Raw genomic sequence first — 22,453 nt, 5'->3', positions numbered from 1 at the left:
TCCTCTTGCTCCTCCCTTCTATTAATTTTTATTTTTATTTTGCTTGTTGTTGTATATAGAAAGAGTGCACATGTGTGTGATAAAGATGGTTAGTGATGTCAATTCCGAAATTTTTGTAGACATATGTCGTTTGAAAATTGTATCATGTACATTTACAAGTTACAAAGGTTTAAAACATGTGTACTATGTGTATTTTGTGACCTGCATCACACACTACACTTCTAACTCAATCAATTGTTGCTTTGCCACCTGTGAGTTCTTGGGGAGGCAATCAAAGGTGTAAGGGAGCTCTACGTGTATACAGAATTGACCACGGGCTAGATGACCTCTTGATTTTATATCAAAATTCCTCTTGTGCAGTCTTTGCATTTAAAAAAAAAAAAGGGAGAAGAAAATGAAGAAGAAGAAGAAAAATGGGTCATATTACTCGATAGGCAATACTAATACAGGAATTAAAACAGAATTGTTTTTAGGTCCTAGCAGCATTAGGTTTTACTTTCTGTATCGTGGAAAGGCTTTCCAAGTACTTATGGTTTCATGTTTCAGCCTAACCCTACTCACATATTTTGGTTGAAACTTCTTGATTGAGTAGGAATTCTATAAACACGCATGTACATCTTACCTATAATACTTTGTTTCTACTACCTGCGTGAATTGTGATAATATGATGCTCTTTTACATGTGATGTGATTTTTAGGCTTCAAAATTGACTTCATTAATGCTTGAATCACTGAATGAGAAATTGTGCTTATATTTGTGAATTCTGGATTTTCGCTCGAGCGAAACTTAAATTCCGCTCGAGCGAAAAACGTTTTAAAACTGCTCTGCGACAGTTTCTCTTTCCTGCATTTCCTTTTATTTATGCACCGTTTTCTCTTCCCTCTCCGTGCGATTCTTCTATTGGGGTGCGATTCTTCCCTCTCCGTGCGATTCCTGCACCATTTTCTCTTCCCTCATGGTAAGTTTCCTTCTTTTGGGTTTATTTTCCTAATTTTGGCATTAGGGTTTGTTTTTTTTTTTCTCCTTTGCTTTGTTGTATTTGGGGTTTTTATTTTTGGGTTTCGAAATGGAGATTTTATTTGGGGTGGTTGCAGATTTGTGATTTGGGAGTAGAGAGTGATTCTCTCACTCTTGTATTGAGGAGGTTCATGGAACTCCCAAGAGTCTTTTTCATTTGGTTTTTGCTTGGATGCACACCAAATGTTCGGTGAAATGCCTCAATGAGGTTTGGTTGTTCATTTTCATCATGCATCAGCATAACATTGTTCCCATATTCATTCCATGTCTATCCTAGTGTTGGGATAGTGTTTGACATTGAGGATTGGGACCTCCATTGGTTTAAAACCCAACATTGGCTTCGCTGCACTTGAAGTGCTCAAAATGCCAAATGGGTTGTTAAATTGTATTTGTGGGCAAGTGCATTGTGCATTTTAAAATGATTTTTGACAACATTTATGCCTTGGTTTTGAAATTTTTTTTATATAACCTAATTTTGGCAAAGTATACATTGGTTTGAATCATGCATTGGGCATTTTAGACATGCATTGGACATTTCACATTTCCTTTAGCCTTGTCTAACGATCATTGATTATGTCCACAGCCAAAAGCATGTCTTGACGTGTTCGTCCACGCCAAAATCCTCCTGCCCCCACTCAAGCACTTTTCCATAATGCTCATGCAAGAGAACTTTACGCTCATAACTTTTCTAACCGTTCTCCTATTGTTGAGCGGGTAGTCACCCTCGGTGAGCTTTCTGAGACATTATCCCACATATTTTTGAGTCTTGCCAGTGGCTGGCCTTGACCACTGGTCATCCCACTCCTTTTATGGAGTTGGTTAAGGAGTTTTACTCCAACATTCATGCCATCTCTGATGATGGCTCTTTTGATGTTAGTCTCCGGAACATTGTCTTCCGGGTGACTCTGGGCATGTTAGCGGACTTGCTAAATGCCCTGCGTGTGGCAAATCCTGTGTATCCCTATACACGGACTTCCCCTCCTAGTCCGTCAGTCATTGTTGAGTGTCTAATTGGTCCATTTTCTAGCTGGGATGATAAGTCACCCATTCAAACGACACGTTTTCCACCTGATTTTCTCATTCTCAGTAGGATAGTCCTTATAAATCTCTATCCTACTGGTCATCAGAGTGATGTGGGTCCTGACCGTGCCACTCTTTTGTATGTATTGATCAACGATGTCTCCATAGACCTGGGGAGTCATCTATGCCGGGTTATGCTTGAGGCTTTTAATTCCCCTAAAACACGGACTGGTTTGCCTTTCGCTTGCCTCATCACTAGGTTAGCCCTCTCTCGGTCAGTTGCGCTTCTTCCACATGAGTCTAGAGTCCCTCTTAAAGCTCCTATTGGTCGTAGGACCCTGCAACTGAGTCGGGCTCACATTGCCCCTCAACCTCTGGATGTTGAGCATCCTCCACCACCCTCTTCTCAGCCATCGAGCTCTCGGCCTTCAAGCTCACAGCCACATAGCTTGGTACCATTCACATTGGCACCTGGTTTGATCGAGCCCAGCCTTCAGCAGGTCGTTGAGTACCTTGCCTGTCTTGAAGCCCGGTTTGATGCACGGTTTGATAGCCTTGATGCTAAAGTTAACAGCCTGCAGCAGCTTGTGACTCAACGCTTCAACGATATAGAGGAGCGCTTTGATGATGATGGCAGTCAGCCTCATGGTCATACTTGAGACCCTTGGCTTGTCGTGACAAAAAGGGGGAGTAGTACATATTCAAGGAGAGTGGTATAGATATAGGGGGAGTAGCAAGAAAGTTGTAGGGGCAGTTTTTGTTTTGTTAGTAATGGTATCACATTGTTTTTGTGGGGGAGCAGCTTTTGTTGTTAATTGCATGCTGCTATTGTTTGTCTCTTGAACTCGATGTCTGATTAATTTCTTAATGAAAAGTTTTTTTTATGAAAATTGTGCAACTGACATTGTTTATGCTTATGAGATTATTTCTTGCATATTTTTGGTGGTTCGTTTAACCGTTTGCTAAGTGTTTGCAGAAATTTCTCAACATGTTCAAGATTTTGTCTAAATCATGGGAATCCTATTTAGGGTGTGTCAGGATTAGGTCCTATGTATAGGTTAGAGGTTTTGTCACAGAAATGCCAAAGGGGAGATTGTTGCAGGAAAAATTAGTTGATTGGCATATTCTTGTGAAAACCTGTGTAAAATTGAGTTGTAACAAGTGTTGAAGCAGTGTAATATGAGAAAGACTGAAGTGTGCTCAACATGGCTCGACTGGCGCTCGAGCGGGACCTTCCAGAGAGGTTAGCTCGACGTGCACTCGACTCAGCATTCGAGCGGAACCAATACAGAGTGATTTGCTCGATGTGCGCTCAACGCAGCACTCGAGCAGAACCCATCCAGAGTGGTTCGCTCAAGGTGCGCTCGACGTGGCGCTCGAGCAGAATCTATCCAGAAAGGTTCGCTCAAGGTGCACTTGACATAACGCTCAAGCAGAACCCATCCAGAGAGGTTCGCTCGATTTGCATTCGACGTGGCGCTCGAGCAGAACTCATCCAGAGAGGTTCGCTCGATGTGCGCTCGACGTCTTGCTCAAGCGATTTCTGAAGACAACGTGCGCTCGACCTTCACTTGACATCTCGCTTGAGCCAATGTTCAAGACAACCTAATTTTGAGCGCCGTGTCTTGCTGGGACTATAAATAGAACAGGTTATTTCTGTTCTTTTGTGTGAAGAAAACAGAGCAAAAACACAATCTCTTTTCAAGAGCATTTGAGAGAAACTTTTCTCTCATTCAAAGTTGAATCTCTTAGATGATTTACCTTCACCAAATCACACTCAAGATAAAAACACTGTAGAGTCCATTGAAGTGGACGTATTCATTGGCCAGAAGGTTTCCGGAGCTGCCGTGCTGCAGAGATCGAGAGGTTCTTATGGGATACTATAGAAAAGGTTATTTATGGAGTTGCAAGCCAAGATTTAGCTACTACAAAGGTTTTGTGAGTGTTTCTAAATTGGTTGTAATGAACTTATATTTCTATAGTGGATTTGTGGTGGTGACCTACACCCGGAGTGGTTTTATATTTTGAAGAAGTTCTTTAAATGAGTTTCCACTCCGTGAACAAATCTCTGCTTTGATTACTTGTGTGATGCATATTTTTTATTAGTTGTATGGGTGTCAATATGTTTAGTAGACTAAGAAAATTTTGAACTACACCTATTCACCCCCCTTCTAGGTGTTGTGTTGGGTAGAACCACTACTTTTTCAATATCCATTAAGAAAAGATAATCATCAACACCAAACTTTTTGTAAAAGGACCCAAACTTTTTAACAAAAAGTAAATCCTTAAATCACAAGTTTTGGCCTTAATAAAAACATCTCCAAGAATTCAAAAAAAAAAATCTTACTTCTAACACATTCATAACATCATCTTAAGATCAACCATGCTTTAAATCATCAAACAAAAGCCACCAAAAATTACAAAACAACACTTGGAGTTTTTGGTTTTAAACTTTATCCAAAATAGAAACTTTTTTCTCCACTAATTTGGATCAATCTCTTGATCCATGCCTTAAACACATGTGATCTTCAAACTAAAACATCTCACGGTTTAAAAATGTGTCTTAAAGAAGATTCAACCATCAAACTTAAAATGACATGGCTAAAACTCCATAAAACATGGATCTAACCCAAAAAATAAAATCTTAGGCCTAACCGAAATCCTCTTGCATAGTAAAATCATACCTTTAAAACTAATACTAAATATCTTCAAAATAACATCCTAACATGTATATAAGAGGCTTAGGATCATCATATAAAAATATCAATGCCTTTGGAATAAGATCAAACCACAAAATATTCCAACTTTCACAAAACAAAAACTGATTTTCCACTTCCAGTTTTCAAGTTTCGAAATCTAAGGAAATATATCATCAAAAGCTTTATCCATGCAACAAAACCACAATGAACATTCATAAACACATGCTAACAACACTCCATAAAATTTTCGGACCAAGATATGTCCATTAGCTTGGTCAAAAATTCCAAAACATATCATACTCTCCAGTTTCACGCCCAGAAGGACATTTCCATGGTTAAAAATACTTTTGACTGACTAAATGAGCATAGATTGAGACTAATAAGATATCCACGGAAAATAGACTCAAAGATAAACAATGTTAATGAAGGAGTCATCATGAGAAAATACATACTAGGGGTCTAGAATGGCCACACAAAAATACCTAGAAATCTGCTCGAGAGAGCTCTTTTGGGTTTCTCTCTAAGAACGGGGAAAGGAAGTGATAATGGAGAGAAGTGTGTCTTGCACGACTTTAGACTTCTGGAGGGTGAAGTTATGGGCTTGAAAGACCCTTGATTGGAGTTGGCTGTGTGACATAAAGTAGAGAGTAATGAGGGCAAAGGACTGGCTGCAGCAGCTGTGAGAGATGGAGTGGACTTCTCCTTCACATCAAGGCACTAATGGGTGCAGCCAATGGCAGTGGATAGTCTGCCACATGGGGGAGGAAACTTCCTCGAGAAGCTTTGCCAAGGTGGCCAATTTCGTGGGCCTTGGTGGGCCCCAACCAAGTGGGCTTCAATTTGGGGTTTAAAGGGGGTTTGGTTAGGGTTTGAGATGCTATCAAGCCTAAAACCAATTTTTCTTGACCCAATCAAATTTCCAAGGTTTAAAAGGTTGGATAATGATGTCATGATAAAAATTTGATTAATTAATAACATTTGGAAGTGATTTAATCAAGTGATTAAACACAATGCTAGAAATCGGATTAAAAAGGGTTTGGAGGCCAACTTTAGGGTTTGGGGAAACCGTTTAGGGTTTTGGTTTCAATCAAGCTTTTGGGATTTCAAATGGATTCTAACCATTTAGGGTTTTGCTAGGGTTGAAACCCTCTTTCGTCTGGCACAATTTGGTTTATCAGATGAAACAAAGTTTTGCTTAGGTGGCATCATCTCACACCTTGACTTCCTTCACAAATCCATCTAATGGCTCCTCATGGTGCCAAGTGTCTAATACTATTCACTATGTGTGGCTAAGATCTTGCCAAGTGTCCAAATAAAACTTCCCTAACCTAATTTAGACATTCCACACTATGATTTTGAAAACACTGCACTGAGTGCGCTTATCGAGATTACTATTCACTTCGAAAAAATGCATAATAAACTTAGTACTGAAAAATCATAAATATTCATATTAACCTGTAGTGAAAATCGTTTACCGAAATTTAACCCCAAAGTGCACTTAAAAATAATTTCACAATTTCGAATAGTCGTTTCATCTAAAATTATGAAAATGGGTTATTGCGCCATAAAATCCTAAATAATCCACTGAGTCTAATGGCGTAGACCATAACGCATTTTGACACTTCTAACTACCTCAAATAATTAAATTCATATATATCTAGTATTATAGTGAGTTGTAACACTGACTATGTTGACAGACTAAAACCTGCGCAATTGGTCGATTCGTAAAAACATACGGGATTTACACGAGGTTCCTAAAATCAATAGAAATTCTACCGGTGAATTTCTAGTGGGCTGTTACATTTTCAATTTGAAGCAATATGGATTAGGACTGAGGGGTGTGAAGAAATAATTTGTACTTCAGTGGTAAAGAGTTTAACACTCACATTCTCTGCTTGGGATTTGTCGGAGCTTTGAAGCGTCAAGACATGCAACATATAGTTACATACCTCCATTCATTACAGTAAAAGATGTAGTGCACCTAGCATGCATCTAACAATATGCAATATTTTTTGTAGACAATTTTTTCTTTGAACAATACAGAATGTGCCAGAAACACTATATCCCAAAACATAATCATAATATCGTAATATTCACATCTTCAAAAGTTATAACATGGTTCTAACTAGTCTGTAGCAAAACAAGCATAGTACTGGAAGTGTAACTCCTTAGTTACTATTGTACATGATTCTAATCTAACTGCCAAGCAACTTCTGTAGCTCCGACATCAACTCAAAACGATGTCCCAAAAATCAGAGTATCAACTCTCCCATCCTTCCAAGGCTCCTCCTCAGCTTATTCGACATCCTCTGGGCGATTGTATACTTTTGTTGTGCTTCCTGACACATCTTCTACCATTTCAGGAGAAATGATAGTTGAGACTACCATAGTGAGTGTAACAACTAGCTAGAATTTCAAGGGATGAATTTCTTTAGGTTTTAGGAACCTCATGAAAACTCAAAAATTTTCACGAATTGACCTAATCGTGTAGGTTTTAGTATGTCAGCATAGTTAGTATAGCAATTCACAATGGAGTCAGAATGCAATCTTATTTATTTGAGGTATCTAGAAGTGTCAAAATGAGATATGGTCTGTGACATTAGTTTCGTTTGAATATTTAGGTTTTTATGGCGCAATAAATTTATTTTCTGTTTTCAGATGAAACGCTTGTTTGAAAATGTGTTTTGTTTATTTTAAGGCCTTTGGAGTTGAATTTCAATAAACGATGTTCGCTATGAGGTTAATATGTATATTTAGAATTTTACAGTGCAAAGTTTTTTTCACTTTCTCGGAGTGAATAGTAACCTCGATAGTAATACATAGAGTAGTGTTTTTAAAATCAAGGTGTGGAATGTCCAAGTTAAGTTAGGGAAGTTTCATTTTTTTTTTTTTTGAAAGGAATAATATATTCATTAAGTAGAGACCAAATGGCCAATACAGTTTGGAATGTCCTCTAATTCAATGAGTACATCTTCAATAACTTGAGCATTTTGACCTAAAGCATAAGCAATCACGTTGGATGCTCTTGGTACAAATTGGACAGACCATGATTCGAAGTTGTTTAAAAGGATCCTAGTTTCCATGGAGATTAGACCAGCCAAAGACTAGTTGGCAGTGTTGTCTTTGAGTTCTTTCACTATTTGCTTGGCATGTTCTTCAAGAATGATGTTTCTAAGACCATGTGTAGGATAGTTTCTGCAAGGAGGGATTCGGGGTATAATGATTTCTTCATCCTCATTGTTGCAATGAAGTTTCTTTGCCAATCTCTGACAGCCACTCCTACACCACATGTGCAGGATAGTTTTTGTAGACTTGTTGCCCAGTTCACCTTGTAGAAGCTTTGAGGAGGGGCCTCCCATTGTGGCACTGGATTCCCTACTGAAGGAGAAGGATTTGGTGAGTGGTTGGCCAGGATTTGCAGTTCTTCTGTCTTTTTTTTGACTGAGAGGATAGAGTGAGTGTATTGGTGAAGGTCTATTTGAATATTAGCTCATTCCTTCTCTTCCAAATCTTCCATATCACTGTTACAAATTCAACGAAGTCTACTTCCTCCATTTCAGCTAGCATTTTGAGTGCCATTACTTTAAATGAGGAGAAATATATTCTCTACTTCTGAAATTGGACTGAGCACTAGCTCCATACATCATTGGCTGAGGGGCACTCCCAAAGAGCATGCTCAATTGTTTCCTCTACCTCACTGCAAATGGGACAGTTCGAGTCTTCTCTTACTCTCCTCATTTTCAAATTAGCTTTGGTGGGTAAGGCATTATGACAAGCCTTCCATGGGAAGAGTTTTTCTGCATTGGTAAGGGGATGCTTCCATATTCTTCCCCATTTTTCTATAACATTGTAAGGAAGTTTTATTTAGATACTTAGGAAAGATTTTTGCCACACTTGGTGAATAGTATTGGACACTTGGCACTAAGAGGAACATGAGATGGAAAAAGTGAAGGAAATCAAGCTTTGTAATCATGCCACCTAAGCAAAAACTATTCTATCCATCCATCTAATTTATGACAAACCAAATAGGGTTCCAACCCTAGAGAAACCCCAAATACTTGAAATCCAATTGAAATTTAAAAATCTTGGTTGAAACTAAAATCCTAAACGGTTTTCACAAAACTCAAAGTTTGCCTCCAAACCCTGAATGGACCTAGTTTTAGCTTAGTGTTTAATCACTTGATTAAATCACTTCTACATGATATTAACCACTCAAATTATGTTATGACATCATTATTTATCCTTTTAGACCTTGAAAATTTTATTGGGCCAAGAAAATTGGATTTGGCCTTGATTTCAACCTAAACCCTAAAGCCAAACCCTCTTTAAACCCAAAATTGAGGCCCACTCATTTAAGGCCCATGAAATTGAGCCACTTTTGCAAGGCTTATGAAGGAAGTTTCCTCCCTGCCATAGCTGACAAAACATTGCCCAAATCAGCCCCAAGTTGTACTTGATTTGAAGGCCAAAGCCACCTCACTCACCAACTCTCATACGGCTGCTCTAGGCAGCAATACGGCTTTACCCATTTTTTTGGGCTGGTTTTGCCCCCTTTTTTGGCCTAACACAACCATCACTCAAGGTCATTCACAGCTCTCTCACCGCCCTTAGTTGTGTAAGAAGGCGTCCAATCCATTCCCTTTCATTTCATCCCTTTCCAACACTTTTCTTGGAGAGAAACCTAAAGGTTCTCTCGGGCAGTTTTCTTGAGTCACTTTACATGCCCTTTTTGAAGCTTTTGTAAGTATTTTCACACAAAGTTACTTTCACAATAGTTGTTGGTCTTTTGAGTCTAGTTTTTGTGGATACATTTTCTGTTGATTTTCATGGTCATTTGATTGATCAAAAGTTGTTTTGAGCTCAGAAAGGGCATCTTGATTGATAAACTGGACAGTACTTGATGTTTTGATGTTTTTGACTAGTCTGATTTTTTTATGGAGTGTATTTAACATGTTTGTAGGAACTTTTGATGAGGAGTCGTTCCATGTTATAAGCTTTTGATGAATTTGTTTCTTAGATCTAAAAAGTTGGAAACTGGAAAGAGTAAAATAGTTTTTGTTTTGTGCTTAAATCATGCTCCAATGACTTTGTTATTTTTATATGATAATCCCAAGACTTTTTTCTACATGTTAGGATGTTATTTTAAGAATTTTTGGTGTTGTTTTTAAAGATATGATTTTTATGCATGAGGAAACTCAGTTAGGCCATAAAGTTGAGGTTTGTGGTTAGATCCATGTTTTGGTTTAATTTTGCCCAAGTGATTTTGATTTTAATGCTTGGATCTATTTCAGGACATGCTTTTTAACCATGTGATATTGTTGATTTTGAGTTTTCTAACAGTATGACTCGGATCAAAGGATCTGATCAAAACCAAACCTTAAGGCAATCGGTTGTGAGTTTAAGTATTGAAGCCGAAAGTTTGGTGATAGATCTGTGATTTTTGGTGATTTTTACTTGATGATTCAAAAGATGATATTTCTTATGAGTATGTTAGTATTTTGGAAGTTATTTTTGAACTTTAGAGTTCTTGGAAATGTTTTAAAAGCATACCAAACCTTGTGAACCAAAGGTTTTTTAGTTAAAGTTTGGAACTTTTTGTTAAAAAGTTTTGTTAGCTAATCCTGTATAATTTTTAAACATAGGATGTGATCATTCATGTTGCAATACTACAGTTTGAAGTAGAAGGAATGAGGTTGATAGAATTGCAACAAAAATCAAAGTGTTTTTGCCTTTGAAGGTTTTGACCTTAGTGTATTTGTCATGGTTGTGATTTGTTTTAAATTTTTCTAATTAGATATTTGTATTTAGGATAAAAATTATATAATGAATGTAAATTGTGATTAGTTTTAGAGTTAGAATGCAAAATCTATAAGTTAGGGGTAAAATAGTTATTTTTTCACATGTAGAGTGTAAAATGGTCATTTTACTCTAAGATAGTATTTTTATGTTTCTAAACATTTTTTTTTATTATTTATAGAAAGTGTCGGTGGCCACACACATAGTGGCTCCATCCCAAGTTTATTAATAAGCCATCACTTGTGGTAGAGGAATACCATGGTTACAAAGGTAGAATAGAATTATTTGTATAGACCAAATCAACACTATTGGCACCATTCTTGGCCAACCAATCTGCCACCCTATTCCCTTTGCTTAAAATATGTTTCTAAGCTATTAGTGATGAAGTTCTAACGTTTAGAACCTTACTTATAGTTTCTTATATTTTGTGCTTTCTTCGTAATGCAACAATCACTGTAAGTTAGCTTCTAACTTACTGTCAGATTACCATGTATATGTGATGGGTAAGGGAACTACTGTCTATGTACTTCTATTATCCTATATGCCATGTCACTACATGTATGACTATTACGCATATTATATTCTGTCAGAACATATTTATCTATCACAAGATATATTCTATCACAAAAAATTTGTTTGTTATACTATATATTGTGTCATGTAATGCTATTTGTTACATATTATGTCATGTCACATAATGTTATCTGTTATATATTATGCCATGCCATGTAATGTTATCTGTCATATGTTATGTCGTGCTACGTAGTGTTATCTGTTATACATTATGTCATGTCATGTAATGTTTGTTTATTATATGTTATGCCATGTTACATATTGTTTATCTGTTTCATATTAAGTCATGTCATCCGTCTTACGTGCAAGTCACCTTATGCTACGTCAAGTCACCTGTCCTTTCGTTTCATTTCACATTCTGTCTTGAGTACAGTTTGTGTTTCTCGAAACTATTATTTCTATGTTAGTTAAGTTTGTGTACGTTTGTCACATGACCCTAAATGCTAGGATGAGGTAATATCTGAGTGGAATTTCTTTGTTCAGCTAGAGTGTTTAAACTAATATGAAATTCTCTGGGTTGACAAGGTAAAGACCAATAGGCTTCGGATGGAGCCTAATTAACTGGTCACTGGAATGAAATCAGGCATTAACATCGATGGTGCTACCCATACTTTCAATTTCATTTTATATGTACTCGCGTAGGTGCATATACGTGACACATGATACATAGATTATGTGTTCCATAGAAGGCGCATATACCTGTGAACTGGGACATATGTTAACGCACTCACAGGTGGTGCAGATACATGTGTTGTAATGTGATAATTGATAGGGACACCCAGCTCAAGGAGACCAGTGTAGCTCCTAGATTGCATTTTTATTAATCATGCTTAATTATTGAACAAGATTCCAAATTCATGTATTTCATGTTCATGTTCATGCTATTTAACATTCACGTTCAGTCCATGTTCAATTTCAGTCAGTTCATGTTCAGCTTTATGTCATGTTTAGTTCACATCAGTTCAGTTCTTCTCATGTCAATTCATGTCATGTCGAGTTTCAAGTTCAGTCCATCCTCTATTTAAGTCATGTCATGCTTATTTACGATTATGATTATGCATTCATGCCTTCACTTCCATGCATGCATCCATAAAATTGTATGAATTTCCTATTAACTTGTTGAGAATTGTACTCAAATCTCACCATAGTAGTCCTAACTACCATTCCCTCTGAATGGTAGACGATGTGTCAGGATCAAGAGATGGAGTGGAGTCTAGCCGATTGGAGGAGGTCGATTAGGCAGCATCAACATGACGTGAAGCTCATGGTCCTCATGATTAGGTTTATAAATAGCATTATGGCATCCCTAGTCAAGTCTTGATGTATGATCAAGTTTCTATAACCGAAAATCACAACTTCACCAAAACAGAAACTATTTTGAGTCATCCAGTTTCTAACACTTCAAAATCATACAAGAATCTTTTATAAAAAGTATTAAGATGCTATGAATCCAAATCTAACTTCTTTATATAAACATGTTAACTCTTGACCATAGCAAGATCTACCCAAGATTTCACCAAAAACTTTATAAAACTTTCAACATTTCACACAAACATTAAAGTTGTCCCCATCGAGACCTTTGCATCATCAAACTCAACGTTCACTAATCAAAACTCTATGAAACATTTTCCAACATATATCCATGTAAACTAGACTTAGAATGGAACAGAACATAAGAATATTGAGCCATAGAATTGACTTACAGAGGACTAGAAATGCTAGAGCAAAAGCTGCTGGAAAATTGTCTCAAGCTCACTCTTTTTTTTCTCTCTAGAAATGTGCTAAGTGTGAAATGAAAATGTAAGAGGCATGTGATATAAGGGAGGGCCTGACATAAGGGTGGCAATCAAAAAGTGGGGGACAAAAAGGGCCCTGCATAGTTGCTTTTTCCAACTGTAGTCTAGCTGAGTGGATGGGCTAGTATTGTATAGCCTTTTTTATTGCCATCAAGTTACTATTTAAATCTAGAAAATTAGTGGAATGTCAACCATAGTCTTGGCCTTGGGAAGAGGAAGAAGCTTGCTAGAGAAGTTTGGCTTGGTGTTGGTTTTTGGTGGGCCAAAGATGGACTAACCAAGTGGGCTCAAAACGGGGTTTCTGTTGGATCAAGTGTAAATAAAAATTTTCTTAGCCCAAAGTAATTACCAAGATGTAAGAGAGTGGTTAATGGTGTATGAGCGTATAATTAAGTGGTTAATAGCATGAGGAAGTGATTTAGCCAAGTGATTAAACGCTTAATCAAAATCGACTGCTTCAGGGTTTGGAAACCAGTTTAGGGTTTTGGCCAACACATGGGATTTAGGGTTTCACTTGGATTCCAATGATTTGGAGTTTCACTAGGGGTGAAATCCTCTTTTGGTTGACCAAATAGTCTTTGGTTGAAATGAATAGTATTTGACATAGGTGGCATGATCACATGACTTGATTTACCCTATATTTCATCACACTTTATTCTCCTCATCACCAGTGTCCTATTAATATTCTAATTAATGACTAGGATTGTGCCCTGTGTCCAAATAAAAAGGAATCCTAGTGATCCTTAGTGAATTTGGACATTATTCATGGTGATTTGACAACCTTTTGAATTGGTTGTCACGTGGCACTATCTCAGGTATTACTATTCACCCAAAAAATTACGAAAACTTTTTATTGCACTATAAAATTCTAGATAATCACACAAGTCTAGTGGTGCAATTTGTTTCACAGAATTTGACTCCTAAGTGTCTTAATAAATAAAAAGACACTCCCGACTACTAATCATCCAGAAAGTGAGAAACATATTATTGCACCATAAAATCTTACATATTTATCTTAGGCTAATGGTACAATTCTTTTCGCCAACTTATACTTCTATGTGCCTTAAATAATTAGAAAGGTAACTCTATCACCATAGTGCATCAGGATTCAACTATACTGACAAACTAAAATCTAATCAGCCACTCAATTCACGATATCTTTTCAAGATTTCACTACATCTTTCTAAGGTCTAAAGAAATTTATCCACTGAATTTCTTTTGGGTTGTTAGAAAGAAGCTTAAATATGACATTAATTTATTATTCGAACGAGCAAAGATGATGTGGAAATAGAGATCTCGGGCTTTGTGGTTACATTCAGATGAGCAAAACAAAAAGTTTGTCATTATGAAGCTTCTCAGCATAAGAGCAGAAATTTTATTGCCAAACCTAGAGATGAAAGGGGTGTTTGAAGAGAGGGGGATGAACAAGAAAGTGTTATTGTACCTTATTTCTCATATTTGTTTTCTTCTGGAAATCCGAGTGTTTTGGATCCAGTAATTGATAATCAGAAATCTAAGGTTACTACTAAGATGAATGAAGCTCATTTACAACCTTATACCATTGAGGACGTCCATTATTCCAAATGCAGCCCATGAAGGCTCCTAGTTTGGATGGGATGTCTTTGATTTTCTTCCAAAAGTATTGGTATATTGTCGAGGTTTAGATAAAAAAGATAGTGATTTCCTCTCTAAATCGAGGTACTATCCCCTTTTTGTTGAATGAAACTTTCATTGTTTTATCCCAATAAAATGTCAACTTGAGAAAATCCAAGCATTTTAGCCTGTCAGTTTATGCAATGTTATATATGAAATAAATTGTGTGATAATTTTAATGTCGTTCATCATGGCTCCAAGAACGCTCCAAGAATGTCTTTCTTCTTGAAAGTTTTTTCCTGCTACTTTTGACGCAAGTACTCTATGGCTGCTGCTGCTAACAACGGAGGTCGACGTCTCTTCGTGGATCTCGTATCGGTGGTTCCTCAGCCTCTTCCAGAAATGTCTGTGGCGCACCATCTGCCGAAACCAAGGATGGCGAAATTTTTTTCCAGTTTTCTAAGGAGGAAATCCAACGATCTGCCGAGCCTTTTCGGTACTCGATTGTTTTGAAGTTTCTGAGGAACCGACCATCCTTGGATGCCATTAGGGCCTTCATTCAAAAGCGATGAAATCTTGATGGCATTCCAGTCGTTTCTAACATGAGGCATCCTCGGAATGTATTTATCAGAATGGTTTCAGAAGAAGACTGCATGAAGGCTCTGGCTAGTGAAGTTAATGATGTAGACGGGATTCCTTACCGTCCATTTCACTGGACTCCAAAGTTTAAAGAAGAAGAACCCTCGATTGTACCGGTGTGGATTGTACTTCCAGGTTTGCCTCCTAACTATTATCATGAGTCCTTTCTTAAAATTCTTACAGCCCCTATTGTTAGATTTATTAGAAGTGATAACTCTACTCATTGTGTTACTCGAACTGATGGTGCTCATATTTGTGTGGAAATGGATGCTGCAAAGAAACCTTTACCTTATTTTTGGATTGGGATGCCTGGTCTGGGAACTAGCCGAAAGCAAGAAATTATAAATGAAACTCTGCCTGCGTTCTGTTCTAAGTGTAAAATACAGGGGCACAATTTAAAGACTTGCCATGCTGGGAAAAAGTGTGCAGGAAGTAATGTGTGGGTTCGACAACAAGAACCGATTGTGGAAGAGCCGACGGAAAAGATTACTACCCCAGTTGTTGAGGATACAGAAGTTGAAACAAACAAAGGTACTGAAGAGAATCGGGTGTTAGGTGATCCCATTCTTTTGGTTGAGGAGTTGGAACTGGAAAAAGATCAAGAGGAAAATCTTGAGATTGCGGATCTTGAGGAAGAAATGAACCCAGTAATGAAGGAGAAATGGATTGCTCGAACCACTTAATGGAAACAGAGTTGGAAACGGACATGAGGGAGGGGGCAGTAGTTCCTAGTTCTGCAGAAAGGGAGGTTAATAATGTTCATGAGGAAGAGGTACGCTTGGAAGATGGTTCGATGTCTGATCCGGAACCTGAGAAAAATGCGGAAGTATTTTTGCAGGAGAAGGAATATCATTCAGATGTAGAAGATGAAGTTGTAAAGAGAAAATATCAAAAGTGGCAGTTTGAGAAAATCAGGAGCTCCAGGCGGGTGATCACTAGAACACAAAAGTTTACTCAATGACTGGTTCAATATTAGTCTGGAATATAAGAGGTTTAGGTACTTCTAAGAGACGTTTACAAAAACTGCTGTCTAAACATAAGCCAAAGATGGCAGTGTTGCTGGAACCTTTTCAGAGTGTGGATAAAATCCAGAGTTTCATGCGGATATTGCAGTTTGATAAGGTGATAACAAATGAGAATGATGGTAAAAAAATCTGGGTGTTTTGGAAAAATGATGTGGATGTGCAGGTGGTCCGCAGGAGTTCGCAGTACGTGTCTTTACGTATTAGCGAAGGAGATTTTCATTTCTTGGGCAATTTTATTTATGCTAAGTGTAATAGGTATGAGAGACAGATGATTTGGGAGGAGCTGAGTTCGGATAGAATGGGTGTTGAGCCTTGCTTGTTTGCTGGGGACTTCAACATAATTCGGTCGGATGTGGAAAGGTGTGGTGGGGGTCCACGGAATAGAGTTGCAATGGATGAGTTTAATAGATGGATTCATCAGGGCGGGCTGATGGAAATGAATTCACAAGGAGGTAAGTTTACATGGTGCAATGGTCAGCAGGGATTATCTAGAGCTTGGGCAAAGTTGGATCGAGTGTTACTTGATGCAAATTTCTTGACTTTATTCCCAAATGCTCATTGTTCGTATCTTCCAAGGACAACGTCGGATCATTGTCCTATGTTTATAGAATTTTTAATTGATCCTTTCTCTTATGGCCCCCCTCCATTTCGATTTCAGCAAATGTGGGTTGAACACCCGGATTTTATGAATTTTGTTCAAAATGTGTGGTCTGAATCTGTCACAGGTTCGGGGCTTTTTAAATTAACTAGCAAACTTAAAAAGCTTAAGGTGGCGTTACGTGAATGGAACAAGAGGGTGTTTGGGAGAACTAATAATCATATTGCTATTCTTGAAGACAAGGTTGAGAGTCTTGAACATTTGTTGCAGAGAGATTGGGATAATGATATTGAACGGGAGCTAGTGAGGTGTTCTAATGAGTTGTATTCTTGGAGGCGAAGGGAGGATATAAGACTGGCGCAGATGGCTAAAATCAAATGGAGAATGGATGGTGATAGGAACACAAAAATTTTTCATGTGTGGTTATCTAATAAAAGGCATAGGAAAATTCATAAGTTGAGAACCTCGAATGGGATGGAGTTTAATTCTCCGGAAGAAATTCATCTTGGTGCTGTTGATTATTTTTCTGAGTTTCTTCAGAGATCTAATCCGGCAAGGGAGGTGCCTGATTTAACTAGATTGATATCGTCGGTTATTAATGAAGGGGATTGTGTCCAGCTTTGTGGGATCCCTTCGTTGGTTGAAGTGAAAGAGGCCCTATCATCTATTCCTATTAATAGTTCCCCGGGCCCAAATGGTTTTGGCGCGGGTTTTTTTATGAGTTGCTTGGAGGTGGTTAAAGTTGAGGTCTTAGAAGCTATTTCATAATTTTTTCTATCCAAACGCCTTCCGAGATTTTATTCGGCTTCTTTTATTATGCTTATCCCGAAGGTAGATGTGCCTTTGGGGTTTGATAAATTTAGGCCAATAAACCTTTGTTCAGTCTTCTATAAAATTTGTTCGAAAATTATTGTGAATCGTATGACAGGTCTTCTTCCCAAAATGATTTCTCTAGAGCAAGGAGCGTTTATACCTGGGTGGAGTATTTTTGAGAATATCAGTCTTACCCAGGAAATGGTTCACTCATTGAAGAGGACGACACACGGTGGTAATATAATGATTAAAGTTGATATGGCTAAAGCATATGATCGGGTGGAGTGGAACTTTTTGATTGAGGTATTGAGGTGTTTTGGCTTTCCTTCTTCTTTCTGTGAACTTATTCGTGCTTGTATTTCGAATGTGTGGTATTCTGTGATGCTTAATGGAACGACGAAAGGTTTCTTTCAAGGGAGGCGGGGTTTGCGCCAAGGGGATCCCCTTTCGCCTTATCTCTTTATTATCCTTCAAGAAGTGCTTTCTAGACTTTTGAAACAAAGCTTTGTTGAAAAAAAGATTTGAAAATTTTCCCAATCAAGAGGGACTCCTCATATTTCTCACCTTATGTATGCTGATGATATTATTATTTTTCTGAATGGAGGAAAGAAATCGGTGAAGGAACTGTTGTTGGTTTTTGAAAAGTATGAAAATTGGTCAGGTCAGCAACTTAGTAAAGAAAAGACGGCCGTATTTTTTTCTCCAAAAATTTCGTTAGTAAGAAAGAGAGCTCTTAAAAGGCTGACAGGGTTCTCCGAAGGCTTCTTTCCTTTTAAATATCTTGGGGTTCCGATTGTATTGGGGCGTCTTAAGCATGAGCATCTAGAGGAGATGATTAACAAAGTCTGGAACAAAATCAGTGGTTGGAAAATGAAATTATTATCAGCAGGTGGCCGTTTAATTTTACTTCGCCATGTGCTGTCTAGTATGGCTTTACATATATTTGCAGTATTGCAGGTTCCCCAGTCTATTATTAAAGAACTAAACCGAATGTTGAGCACATTTTTTTGGGGAGAGATTAATGGTAAAAGGAAAAAAAAGTGGGTGGCATGGGAGAGTATTTGTAAGCCAATAGAGGAGGGTGGTCTTGGTTTGCGGAATTTGGGAGATATACAAAAAGCTTTGCACATGAGGTTTGCATGGAATCTTTTGAAAGGAGAATCCCTGTGGGCTAGTTTCTTTAAAGGAAAATATGTGGGATCTTCGATTTGGTGTCTTATTGATATGAGAAAAGGAACGAGGTTTTGGAAAATGATTGTCAAAAGTATTCCGAGTGTTCTTAATAATGCTAAGTGGAGAGTTAGAGATGGTAATATTTTATTTTGGTATGACAAATGGAGAGATGGGGTCCTCTAATTGATGAGTTCCAGATAGTGGGTAATCCGATGTTGAAATTTAAAGAGTGTAAGTTGTCCAATAGTTGGGATGTGGAGTTTTTGAGTACGTTGGTTGGTCAGGATAATGTGGAGGATATTGTTGAGGCTTTGGCTAGGTGTAAGGGAGGCTCTGATGTCTTGATCTGGATGAAGAATGACAGTGGGAATTTTTCTACTAAATCTGCTTGGGATTACATTAGAGTACAAGGATCTAGTATGGAGTGGCATCCTTGGGTGTGGCATAAGTTACTTCCACTTAAAATTCGGTTTTAATGTGGAAAGTGTGGAACATGGCCTTAAGCGTAGATGATCGTCTTCGGCGCATTGGGATCCAGATAATTTCTCGTTGTGATTGTTGTGATGAAGTTAATTATGAAGATCAAAACCATGTGTTACTTACAGGTGAGTTTGCATCGGCAATATGGCATTTTTATGGATCTATTTTTGGTATTCCTATTGGTCTTACTTGGAGGGAGACGATGCAAATTTGGTTTCGATGAGCATCTTCTAATTCTCAGCTGGGAATAATAGTGGGGCTTCTACCTTCTATTATTATTTGGCATCTTTGGTGTAGACGATGTACTGCACGTATGGAGGGAAGGCTTCAGTCTATTTTTTCGGTTCGGCTTTCTATTAGTAGATGGATGGGATTAGTAGTTCGAGATATGAAAAAGGTTAGCAAATGTTCTACACATGAATCTCAGGTGTTACCATCATTGAATATTCCAGCATTGGTTCCTGATAGGAAGTATTTAAAGATAGTGGCTTGGCAAAAGCCAGCTCAAGAGTGGTTTAAATTGAATACAGATGGGAGTAGTCTTGGTAATCCAGGTTCTTCAGGGGTGGGCGGTATCATTAGGAACGATCGAGGTCTTATGGTTTATGCTTTTAATTCTTATATTGGAGTCGGAACCAGCAATAGAGCGAAGTTGTTAGCTGTTCTTCAGGGACTCAAAGCCTGTAAGGAACTGGGGATTAATTTTGTGGAAATTGAATTAGATTCTCAAGTGGTGATTTCGTGGTGGAATAGGAGAAGGTGTGGTGTGTGGTACTTGGAAGATTGTTGGGAAGATACGTTGGCTCTTATGGATTCTATGGTGTGCGTAGTTCGTCATGTTTATAGAGAAGGAAATAAAGCTGCGGATTGGTTGGCCTAGAGTGGTGCGTCGGGTCTTAATTCTGAGTGGAGATTTTTTAGGGAGGTGCCTAGGGTGCTTCGTGGTTTAATCCGTTTGGATACCCTGGGTTTACCTTCATTGCGTTGCTGTTAGCGTCATGTTCATGCGGTATTTTAGGTTGGTTTGGTAAGTGTTTATGTCGTTATATTTTTTGGGTTAACATTGTTGGTTTTTGGTGGTTTTTTTTACAGGATTGGTTTTTGCTTGGTTGTCCTTTTTAGTAAGTCTTTAATTTGATGTTTTTTTGGTAATTTTGACACCTGGGAGCGGAATTTTTTGTAATACTAGGTGTCGGTCTATAACCAGGGTATTCCTCCGCCAAAAGTGAGGGCTATTAATAAAATTTGGAAAGGGGTCACTCATGGACAGGTGATCTCGGCTCTTCTATAAAAAAAAATATATGAAATAATAGCTAATATGATTGCAAATAGGCTGAAGAATATTTTACAACAAATTATTTCTTCTAGTCAAAGTGTCTTTGTTGTAGGGAGGCTTATCACAGATAATATTATTCTTGCTTTTAAGGATTTGTCCATTATGTAAGAAGAAGGAAGAGGGGCAGATGTGGGGTTATATCTTTTAAGTTGGATATGAATAAAGTTTACGATAGGGTGGAGTGGAAGTTTCTTGAAAAAATGTTGACTAAGTTGGGTTTTGATAAAAAAAAGAAAAAAGAAAGGGTAGCACTGATTTTTTCATGTATCTCTTTGGTGTCATACAAGATTTTAATTAATGGTGTACTTACATCATCGTTCGTTTGTCTCCTCATGGGATTGAGACAAGATGATCCGTTGTCACCCTAGTTGTTTGTTATGTGTGCTGAAGGTTTATCTTCTCTTATTCAAGATTTTGAAAATAGGAGGATGATTAAGAGGGTAAAAGTGTGTAATGGGGCGCCAATAATTAGTCACTTGTCTTTTGCTAATGATAGTTTGTTGTTTTGTCAAGCTACTGTTGTTGAAAATTATGCACTCAAGAATCTGTTATAGATTTATGAAACAACTTTTGGACAACAATTAAATCTGAAAAATTCAGATGTTGGTGTAGATGAAGTTTAGGCTATCAAGGATATTTGGAATCTACACTTCATTCAAGCACATGATTGTTATTTGGGATTGCCATCTTTTAGTTGGACATCCTAAATCTATAACTTTTCAAGATTTGAAGTCTCGTGTTTGAAATAAATTACAAGGTTGGAAAGAAAAACTCATATCACAAGCTGGTCGAGAAATATTAATTAAAGTTGTAGCCCAAGCTCTTCCTGCATTCACTATGATTTGCTTCCAGTTACCTAAGTTTCTTTTTATAAAGATTTAGAGAGCATGTTTGCTAGATTTTGGTGGGGACAATGTGGATCTAAATGCAAAATGCATTGGATTAGTTGCCCTAAGATGTGTTGTGACACGCCCCAAGTTCCATTTGTGATTTGACGGAGCTTGAAGTATCGGGACATGCAAAACATGGTTACTGCTCCCATTCATGATAGATAAAGTTGCAATGCACCTAGCATGCATCTAACAATATGCAATATTCGCAACAAATAATTTTTTTTTTGAGCAATACTATTTACTAGATATAACATATCCCAAAATAATATATGCATACTTCATAATCACAAGATAACAGACATCCAAAAGTTACAATACCTGTCCAAAAGGTCTGTAACAACATGAGTACTGGAGACAACGATCCTTAAGTACATCAATAAAAGCATAACTACTAACCTAGTTTGCTAAGCCACTCGCGCAACTTGGCTAAAATAGTCATGATCCTATCTAAAAACTAAAGGACTTAAGTGATATGCTCCTCCTTGTTGTGTCGAGGCCAAACCGGCCTCATATAGGTGATCCTCTATTGGCTATCCATGTTTTGACGCATGATCTACCATTCTGGGGGGACTGGTAGTTGGGACAACCAAGCTTAGCAAGTTAACAACTAACTTAAACTAGCAGTATACAGATGCATGCATGACAGTAAAAATATATAAAAATTGACGTGAACATGAATGAGAGTGACATTACTTGAAAAATAGTGACATTTGTTGACATAACTTGAAAACTGACATGGGCTAAACTGACATGAATTGAAAACTAAAGTAAACTGAAAACTGAAAACTGAACATGAATTGAACTGGTATGAACTAAACATGAACTTAGAATCTTGTTCAACAATAAATTGGTTAATTAAATATTATATATAGATGCTACACAAGTCTCCTTAAGCTGTGTCCCTGTCGATACAGCATCACATGACAGGTATCTGCACATGTTGTGAGTACATAATGTATGCATCACATCACAAGTATCTACCCCTGCTATAAGTACGTAATA

At 37.7% G+C, this 22,453-nt stretch overlaps 1 protein-coding gene and 1 long non-coding RNA gene across 2 annotated transcripts; both read left to right on the top strand.

Moving 5' to 3' along the window:
- The first annotated feature begins 225 nt into the window (after positions 1 to 225).
- LOC121245198 lies at positions 226 to 12,614 on the top strand. The gene is made up of 3 exons (XR_005936584.1): positions 226 to 359; positions 462 to 465; positions 12,605 to 12,614. It is a non-coding gene; the product is annotated as an uncharacterized LOC121245198 (long non-coding RNA).
- A 3,566-nt stretch (positions 12,615 to 16,180) lies between these two features.
- On the top strand, positions 16,181 to 17,524 carry LOC121245211. The gene has a single exon (XM_041143486.1). It carries the CDS (start codon positions 16,181 to 16,183, stop codon positions 17,522 to 17,524), a length of 1,344 nt encoding a protein of 447 aa, XP_040999420.1.
- The last annotated feature ends 4,929 nt before the right edge of the window (positions 17,525 to 22,453 follow it).

Source organism: Juglans microcarpa x Juglans regia, unplaced genomic scaffold (genome assembly GCF_004785595.1).
Source record: "Juglans microcarpa x Juglans regia isolate MS1-56 unplaced genomic scaffold, Jm3101_v1.0 JmScfU0001, whole genome shotgun sequence".
NCBI classification, from domain to species: Eukaryota; Viridiplantae; Streptophyta; class Magnoliopsida; order Fagales; family Juglandaceae; genus Juglans; species Juglans microcarpa x Juglans regia.
This window is presented reverse-complemented; position numbering and strand designations above follow the sequence as displayed.